Genomic DNA, 9,539 nt, shown 5'->3' on the forward strand with positions numbered 1-9,539 from the left:
CCTGCGAGATAGAATTCGAGTCATGGTAGTGGGAGCGGGGAGGAAACATTTAGGAACTAGAGGAAAGTTGTATTTCTCATCATCGCTACATTGCACCCTGACTGTGAGCACCACTTTCCTCTGAGTTTCTTCCATTTAAAACTCGGGGACCTTTTGAGATGGAGTGGGCTACGCATTGGGCTGCTAACCACAAGGTCAGCAGTTCGAATCCATCCATCTCAGAAACCCACAGGGGCTGTTCTACTATGGCTCGGGGTCAAATCGATGGCAGTGAGGACCTTTTCTGTTAGGCGATCCACAGGTGAGGAAGCGAGATTCAGGTTTAGCTGACCTGCCCAAGTTCCAGGCCAGCAAGGCAGGGTCCTGAGGCTGCCTTCTGTGCCACCTGGCCCCATAGGGAGCCCTGTGAGCTGCTGGGGTGCCACTCCTGCCTGGATGGGAGTGTTGCCCTAGGGCAGCTGGGAGCCACCTCATCTCTGTCCGTGGTGCTGAAGCGCGAGCCGGCTTTGCTCCCTCCGCCCTTATCTTGGCTGGAGGGCCAGGGCCCAGCAGGTGTCTATGGTGTCTGGACAGGAGGCCTCCTGTTGCTGGCAGAACTTGACACCCTCAGGGAGAGTGTTGTTCCCTTTGGCCAGGGCCTCTCCACAGGGCTGGGGTGGTGCCTGGGGGCCGTGAGGGCTCGGCGTTGCCACATAAGCTTAGGTACGGGAGCAGCCAAAGTTCCCGGCAGCATGAGCTGAGCTTCCAGGAGATCTGGGGACACAGGGAGTCCCGGGCAGTGGCCTTTCCCAACTGTTAGCTTGGAGACAGCCCTATCCCCCTATCAACAATCAAGTGCCCATTCACAGCCTCTGGGGGCCACTTCCTTACAGGTGGTCTGTAAGCACAGATATCTGGGGTGGGGGCTCCTGAGGAGCTCGGGACAGATCCTGTCCCACATCCTGCTCCCAGCTGCTCCCATTCTCCCCTTCCTTCCCTCCCTCCCTCCCTCCCTGGACACCACCACTTAGGCCTCTCCCTCCAGGCACCGCTGTCTTGGGGGAAGCTTGGCTTTCTCTGCAGCCGCTCTGCTCACTTTGTAAACAGTTAATAGCCATGGTGAAGGTAAGGAGCTCAGTGCTGGTAATTGTGGTATCCGCACTGGCTCCTCTCCCTGCTGACCCAGGCTGAATGGCGGTGGGTGGTGGGTGGGGGAGGTGCCTGTCGACTGGCAGCTCCGTCAGCAGGAGGAGTAAACAGCTTTCTCTGGGAGCAGTCCCTGTCTGGTGTGGCTGCTCTGCCTGAAAACGCCCTTATCTTCATATAAATGGGTCATTTTCTGCCTGTACAGACAGGAAACTAGATCAGGGAAGGCAGCTTTAGGACGCCGGAATTACCTGTCTTATTGGAAGGAAGCCGCTGGGCCTGGTGGGTGGGTGGGGGGCTGGGGTAAATAGGCTGGGAGCCCTAGCAGCCTCTGGAGCACCGGGAACATATAGACGTGAGGTGCGTATGCTACCCTACCATTCTAGAGTAAAGAAGTCATTTTATACATGTGTGTCCAGATCCCTCCTATGTATGGACTGGAAGTGGCCTGGAGATCTTGATTCTATATATCTTTTCATTGTGGTAAATGTAGTATAGGTAACAGAGTATTTGCTGTTTTGACAATATTTCACCTGTACAGTTCGGCAACATTATTATGTTCAGCCTGCTGTTCGGCCTTCACTGTTACCCGCTCTCGAATTTTCCCAGCACCTTGGATCACAGGAGCCCAGCGTCCCCCAGGCAAGCCTCAGCTGTTCCCAGCCTGCTTGCCTGGCTTGAGTGACTACAGATAAACATTGGCTTCTCTTCCTTTCCTAGTTGAGGTGCTTCATATATTAGCAGGTTCATGTTTATGGCGGGTGTCAGGTGACCCACGGTGCTCCAGAGGTCCCAGGCAGATCTGTCAGGGCTCCCACTTGTGTTTGGGCCTCTGGCTTCCAACACGATGTCGTCATGCAAGCACATGCCACCGGAGCTGCTGAGGAATCCAGGTGGTATAATGGGTCAGGGGTGGCTAGTCACCGCTAGGTCCACAGTTTGCAGCCACCACTGTTTCTCCGGAGGCAAATGAGGCTTTCAGCTCTGGTAAGGATTTACAGCCTCTCAATCGGAACAGCGTTTGGGGTCTTACAGGCTTGGATTCAAACAAGCAGCCATGTAAGCGAGGAGTCAACTAAGTCCACAAGAAGAAGCACACCACTTGGTGTGATCCAGAGAGGACAAGAACAAAATTCAAATATGACGGAGGGAAAAGGATCAGAGCTAAAATGATGACCGCCCCATTGGTAGAAGGCTGAGGAGGGCAGTGGGAGCCCCAAACCCATCTGCAGAGTAACTAGTCAGATTACCCCTCTAGTTACAGGTAAGGGTCTGAGACAGCCTGACTGTCAGACAGAAATCACTGTAATCTTGATTATGCTGGATCAAACTTGATCTAACTTATTGACCCAACCTGAATTTGTTCTGGGTGCAAGTATTTCTTGCGTGCTCCATGACAAATCTTTCTTACCTGGCTTAAAAAAAAAAAGTTTATTTATTTATTTTCTTCCCTGACTTTTTGATTATTGAGGGTAGTAGTCTTTTCTTTCTTATTCATTATTTAAAAAATTTTTCTTACTCAGTATTTGTATTTTTATCTTTATATATAATTGTTTGATCCTTACCACTTTATTTTGATTTCGTTTCTATTGTTTCTATTGGGTTCCCCAGTTTGTGAAGCACAGGAGGAGCAGATACAGAGAGCTAATAATTGATGCACTATATATCTATATCTATAAATATAAATATATAAACCCTTATAGGATATATATATCCTTATAGCGGAGACTGGGGTGGGAGGTGGGGGTCGGAAGGGTCAGGAGATTTCAGAAGTAAACAATGAAGGGGGGAGGGGGAGGGAGCACTAGAACTGATTGTGATTACACAACTCTTTTTAAAAGCAATTGAACATGGGGGAAATGTTCTAAAATGGATCTTGGTAATGATTGTGCAATTCATCTTGATATGATTGAGCTATTGAATTGTACGATACATGGATTAGGTGCCAATAAAAATGTCAAAAAGAGGAAAAACAGGTGAAGGACGGATACTATTAATTCCTCATCTATGTTGCTTTCATGTATGACATCAGTATGTTGAAAACCCTGAGCGCACAGGCCCGTGCCTCAGACATGCCTAGATCCATTCAAACATCATCCTCATGTTTGTGGGAGGAAATCTCTCTCAAAAGCAGATATTTGTATAAAACTATATATATATATATAGTTTCTTTATGTAATATCTTTGTTAGCAATATATATTGCTAAAGATGCTGCAAAAAGAAAACGATGAACAGCCTCTGACCCTGCAGGGACCATCCTGTTGCGTTTCACAGAGTCGCTGTGAATCAGAATGGGCTCGAGGCCAGCGAGTGTGGTTTCCGAGTCTGGAGCTATTGGGAGGCCAGACCCACGGTGCCGCGTGACTCGGGGCTTCGGACTGGGCCGAGGGCACTGGCACGCCGATGTGGCAGGGGACCCAGGGACCCAGAGAGTGTCCAGGTGTCCTTGGGCTTCGTTCGGTCTGACTGCGTCCTTCCCCTTCCAGGGGAGCAACGATGAGCCGTCAGGAAACGAGGAGGACCTGGAGGAGAAGTCGGAGAGCGAGGGCAGCGACTACTCTCCCAATAAGAGGAAGAAGAAGAGGCTCAAGGACAAGAGGGAGAAAAAAGCCAAGCGGAAGAAGAAGGAGGAGGAGGAGGAGGAGAACGACGACGGAGGCTTAAAGGTAACCCGCCTGGGTGCTCAAGACCTGAGCTCACGCAGGGACTGTCTGCTTGTGGGGCTGGGTTTCCTGTGCCTTCAGTTCTCTGTCTTCCCACCCAGAGCCCCTGGAGCCCCAGGGCCAGAGCATCCTGCCCACCCTGTGGTTGTGTGTGTGTGTGTGTGTGTGTGTGTACTTAGGGCACAGGCATGGTCATCCCGAAGCCTCTTTTCTCCCACCATGTCATCCCAGCCCTAGTACCTTTGGCTGTTGAGTCGTTTCTGACACCTGGTGACCCTGTACCTGTCAGAACCGCACTTCTCTCTGGCTCTTCAGTTTGCCAGACCTTTCTTCCGAGGCACCCCTGGCTAGACATGAACTATTCATCTTTCAGTTAGCTCAGCGTGCTCACACCATCCAGGGACTCCAAATGCTTTAAGACAAACCAAACTCACTACCACGGAGTCGATTCTGACTCATGGCGACCCCGTAGGACAGAGTGGAGCTGTGAGTTTCTGAGAGTGTTACCCTTGATGGGAGTAGATAGCCCGTCTGTCCCCCATGGAGCTGTTGGTGGCTTCAAACTGCTGACCTTGTGGTTAGCAGCCCAATGAGGAAACTATATGCCACCAGGGTTCCCAATGCCCCAGTCACTCCCCACCATACTCCTTCCCCAAGCCCACTTGCCCTCCAAAACCCCCAATTCCCACTCATTGTTCTGTTCCATCACCCACATTCTTTGGACATGTTTCCCCCAAGAGCTAGTCCTCTTCTTCCCATCCTGGGGTCCCGAGGCCAGGAAGTCCCGAGTCCCTAGCTCTCGGCCGGCTTCCCAAGTTTCTGAGCCACGTGGGTGGAAGTCTTAGAGATGCGTGGCATTATGATGCATGGAGAGTAGGAGTTTGGGAAAGAACTCGGAAGAGCAGCTCACTGATGTATTGGCTGCTCTTGGCAATAGTTTCCCTGCACGAGCGTTCAGCTGTTTCAGGGGAGAGTGATGGATATTCTGCGCTCAGGTCTCATGTCAGGCACCTCTTACATGGAGCAATTTGGGAAAATAAAACAGCAAAGAGTTGTTGCCTCAGAAGCGGCTGGATGCCTCCGTGGGGGGCAGAAGGGGACCTGGGTTACCCAGCAGGTGCTCTGAGAGACTGCCCGCCCACTGACCCTGCTTCAAAGAAGCTCTGCCGCTCTCAGAGGAGAGCGCTGCGGTCCTTCCCGGGCAGTTCATGCACTTAGCTGCTCACCGAAAGGTCGGCGGTTCCAGGCCACTCAGAGGTGCCTGAGAGGAAAGGCCTGCAGATCTGAAAACTCAGCCCCTGAAAACCCACGGTTCTGATGGCAGCCCTCACTCCTCAGAGGCAGCACGAAGGGGTCCTTGTGGCGGGTGGAGGGGCTCCACAGTGCTTGCTCCTCGGGGTGGTGTGAGGCTTGGCTGGCAGTGGGATGAAGGCTGCGGGTTCTGTAAAGGTTCGAGCAGCCCAGCTCAGCGAGGCAGGCCTAGTGCTGATGTTCTGGGAAGCTCGGGAGGAGCTGAGTCACGCCAGCCTGACACCCATGATGTCATTCATCGGGAGGTGTGTTGTGAGTCATACAAGACAGAGGACAGCCGAGGGCTGACAGTGGGGAGAGATGAACTTGCAGGAGGGACCCAGGGTGCCCGGGGACAGTGTCATCGACTTGCGCGAATACTGCCGGTCCTTTTTGAGCAGGAGCTGCCGGGCTGGGTTGGGGGGCACGTCATCCCAGCAGTGTGATAACTCTAGGCACAACCTCCATGTATGGCCGTGTTCCATGGGGTCCTGTGTCAGAGATAGGAGCACTGGTTCTCTGCCACCCTCATGGTCAGCACCGGGCTCCCTGGCTGTCCTGCTGCAGGACCCCTGCCGCCCTGCATCTCTGTGGGGTCAGCCCGGTGAGCAGGCTGGCATGCCTGCAAGTGACTGGAGCAGCTCAGGCATGTGGACACTCGCTGTCCCACTCAGCAGGAGAAGGAGCACGGCTTGGTCCCATTGTGGTAGCACAAGGCCACCTGAGCACTGACCGGGACTTAGTGAGCCAGTGTGCTGATTGGATCAGGGCTGTTCTGGGAGGATGGTGGAAAGTAGGATGGAGTGGGTATGATCCCTTACCAACACTGGTGCTAACGTCCTTGCTTCTATGAGGCAGGAACTGTCCCTGTCCCCGTTTCACAGGTGAGGAAATAGGTGGAGAGAGGTCAAGTAGCTTGCCCACTTGTCCCGTCAGGATTTGGCAGAGGCGAGATTAGAACCTAAGCCCCAGGAGCCCAAGACCTCAGGCCAGCTCATGCCGAGTGGGGCCTGGATGTCGAGGACTCCCTGATCTCTGAGAGAGGACTACCACACACTAACCAATCCGGTCCCAGAGTCAAAACTCATATACGCCCCCTCTCCACTTTGCCTATGCCTACTGCCTCTGTTACCAGCCAGGCCCGCCTACTGCAGGATCAGAGGCCGGGCTGGCTCTCTCTCAAGCTCCCTGTGTGGCCTTAGGAAGTCATATGTCACCCTGAGCCTCAGTGACCCCATCTGGAGAGGGAACCAGGGACCTAGGGACCTTTCGTGGCTCTGCCACCGGCTGTTGCCAGTGACTCTACCCTGGCTTGGGCACACTTTCCTGTATTGGGACTTGGCAGGGACCCATCCTTCCTGAAGTGACTATTTCTGGGGCCATCAATGAGGCTTCATTTCTTCCCAGCAGGCCTTCCATCCGTCCGTCCGTCCGTCCATCCATCCATCCATCCATCTGTCCGTCCGTCCGTCCTTCCTTCCGTCCATCCTTCTGTCCGTCCTCCCTTCCGTCCATCCTTCCATCCATCCATCTTTCCATCCATCCATCCATCCATCCATCCATCCATCCATCCATCCTTCCGTCCATCCATCCGTCCATCCAACCAACCATAGTAACCAATCAACCAACCAACCACTCTGGTGGCGTTGACGCAGACTCCGGGAGAGCCCCTGTGTACCTGAGTAGACCTGTGTTCCGTAGGGTTTTCCGTGGCATTTCCAGCATCATCCCACCAGGCCTTTCTTCTGAGGCTCCTTTGGGTGGATTCTGACCACCCACCTTTGACTTTCAGCCAAGCTTGTTCATGATTTGCACCACCGCAATATGCCTCACGTATTCCCGATCTGGTGCCCTCCCCAAGGCCAGTGCCCCTCCAGAAACTCATCGTTCAGGTCACTCTGCTGCTCTGCCACCAAAATTCCCGGAACATACATACCCCTCTTAGAGAGCTGGTCTTCCTCTTCCTGCCTGGGGCCGGGTGCCCTGAGGCCAGCTGGCCAGCTGCCTGGGTCTGGCTCCCTGCAGTCTGTGGGCCTCCTCCTTTGGAGGTTCCAGGCTCAGGCTCCTTCCCGTTGGGATGCTTTGGGATGTAGGCTCACAGCCACCACCCTAGTCTGGGGTCTCCTAGGAGAGGTGCTAGGGATGTGCAGTTAAGAGGGCGTATTTTCTCTGCCCCCCGCCCCGGTCTCTGCAGGAGCCCAAGTCCTCAGGGCAGCTCATGGCCGAGTGGGGCCTGGACGACGTGGACTACCTGTTCTCCGAGGAAGACTACCACACGCTAACCAACTACAAGGCCTTCAGCCAGTTCCTCAGGTGGGCGGCGTGTCCTAAGGGCCCCTCTCAGTACTGCACTTGTGGGGACATCAGCCCGGGGAAGGGTCACAGGACCAGAGCAGTTTTCCAGGACCATTTCTCTGACACTCCCCCAGGGGGCCCCAATCTCTTCGCCGGGACGGGTGTGGGGTGGGGGTGTTCCTGGGCTTTCAAGAGGGTGGTTTGCCATCTTGGCATCTCTAGCTGGGGAAGAAATGTGACCAGAGCCTGGTGCCCACCGCTGCAGGCCCTCCTGCTGGCCCTGGGGTGGTAAAGGGCCTGGGAACCCCGTTAGAAATGTTGCCAGGGCCCTGGGGGTAGGAACAGGGATGGGGAGGGACAGGATACGGAGGAGGGAGGGAAGGAGGGTGGGAAGGGGCGGGGAGAGAAGCACCCAGGTAGAGGGCTCCCCGGATGTTGCGGTCGATTTCATTTCTTGAGATGGGCAGTGTGAAAACAAGAAAGAAAAACTCCCTCCAGATTCCTCCCTCCTCAAACCTAATCAAGAGTCTGAGTGGCTTTAAAAAAAAGAAAGGAAAGAAAAGAAGGAGGAAAAGCAGAAATGAAATAGACTTGGAGTGTGAGTGACAAACAAGCTCATCTCAATCCCAAAAAACCCCAAAAACAAAGAAAGAAAAGAAGAGCATCCACCTTGGGAACAAGAAGTCGGGGTCCCCCACCCAAGGGCCCCTCTGCCCAGTGCCCTGTGCTGGAGAAGAAGGGGTGGCCCTGCAGGGCTGGGGTGTCCTCTCACTCTCCTGCTCTCCGCCCCCCCAGGCCACTCATCGCCAAGAAGAACCCGAAGATCCCCATGTCCAAGATGATGACCGTCCTGGGCGCCAAGTGGCGGGAGTTCAGCGCCAACAACCCCTTCAAGGGCAGCTCGGCAGCAGCAGCTGCGGCTGCCGTGGCTGCGGCAGTAGAGACGGTCACCATTGCCCCCCCTCTGGCCATCAGCCCCCAGCAGGCACCCCAGCCGGTACCAGTCCGCAAGGCCAAGACCAAGGAGGGCAAGGGTGAGGCCGCCTGGGTGGATGGTCCCACCTCCCGCTTCTGGACTCCAAAGGTGGTGCTGAGGGCATGGAGGGGCAGCTTAGGTGGTCCCCGCAGGTACTTGATGTCCTGTGTGGCCTCTGCTCTGCCCACCTTTTGGGCCGGTGGGGCAGGGAGGGAGTCGGAAGGCCCCTGGACTTGAGGCTGCACCATCCCTCCATTCCTGAGGACTCAGTATTCTAAAGGGCCCACAGGTCATCCTTGTCTGTACACCAGCCCCGTGGGGTCATGGATGCTCATAGAGGAGCCAGGCCCAGCCACTTGGGGTGAGCCGGCTGGCTCTGTGAAGAGTGTGTGTGGCCAGGGCTGACTTCCAGAGCAGGTCCAGGTCACTACCTGCCCAGGGCTTGGGTGGGCAGGGCGTGGATAGGGAAATTGAGTCAGCAGAGGCTGCCAGGGACCCAGAGTCCCCAGGGGCTGGGGAGCTCCCCTGGTGAAAGGCCCCTGGCCTTCTGAGTGTCAGCAGCATTGATCCCCCAGAGGCTCTCAATAGGTGGGATCCAGGAGCCCAGCCTCCCTGAGTGCCCTGCTCTGGATTTCAATGGGGATGCCTGGTTTGAGCCCCCAGGAGCTATGCTTTCTGGGGCCTTGCTGGGGTGCTGTCTGTGCAGGAGGGGAGGTCCATCAGCAGGCCTCTGAAGAGGCCAGTGTCAGGTGATGTGGGGCTCAGAGCCTGCTCCCTACCTCCATCTCCATTCCTGGGATCTCCGGAGGATTCCCAGCTGGACCCCCTGCCTGGCAAGCCCTCTCTCTCTGTGTGTTTTCATTTCCTCTCGGACACTGGCCCGCTGGGCTGTGGATTCTCAACTGCCCATTCAAAGCCTGAGACTCAGCTCCTAGTTCTGACTCCCAGCATGAAGTATCCCTGGGGAGACCTGGCAAGGCCACCTGGGCAGGATAGGAGTCCTGGTCCCCAAAGCCCCGAATTCCTTGCCTGGTCTGGCAGGGGTGTGTGGGGGGTGCTGGAGGGTCCCACACTTCCCACTCCCCAGGTGACTCCTTATAAAGTCACAACCTGATGGAGTTTTCTGAGGTGACTGGCAGAGGTGGGTGGCTACAGCATTACCTGGCTTGGGGACAGAGCTGGAGGCTCT

The 9,539-nt window shown here is 55.1% G+C and overlaps 1 protein-coding gene across 1 annotated transcript in view; it reads left to right on the plus strand.

Moving 5' to 3' along the window:
• CHD5 (chromodomain helicase DNA binding protein 5) overlaps positions 1-9,539 on the plus strand; it is a 63,592-nt gene that overhangs the window by 15,347 nt on the left and 38,706 nt on the right. Inside the window, exons 5-7 of the mRNA XM_030888036.2 lie at positions 3,613-3,792; positions 7,274-7,392; positions 8,170-8,408. Of these exons, the coding sequence (XP_030743896.1) occupies positions 3,613-3,792; positions 7,274-7,392; positions 8,170-8,408 (538 nt within the window). The remainder of the gene's footprint in view (positions 1-3,612; positions 3,793-7,273; positions 7,393-8,169; positions 8,409-9,539) is intronic.

Source organism: Echinops telfairi, unplaced genomic scaffold (assembly GCF_000313985.2).
Source record: "Echinops telfairi isolate 266 unplaced genomic scaffold, ASM31398v2 ScPeMD7_7457;HRSCAF=8495, whole genome shotgun sequence".
NCBI classification, from domain to species: Eukaryota; Metazoa; Chordata; class Mammalia; order Afrosoricida; family Tenrecidae; genus Echinops; species Echinops telfairi.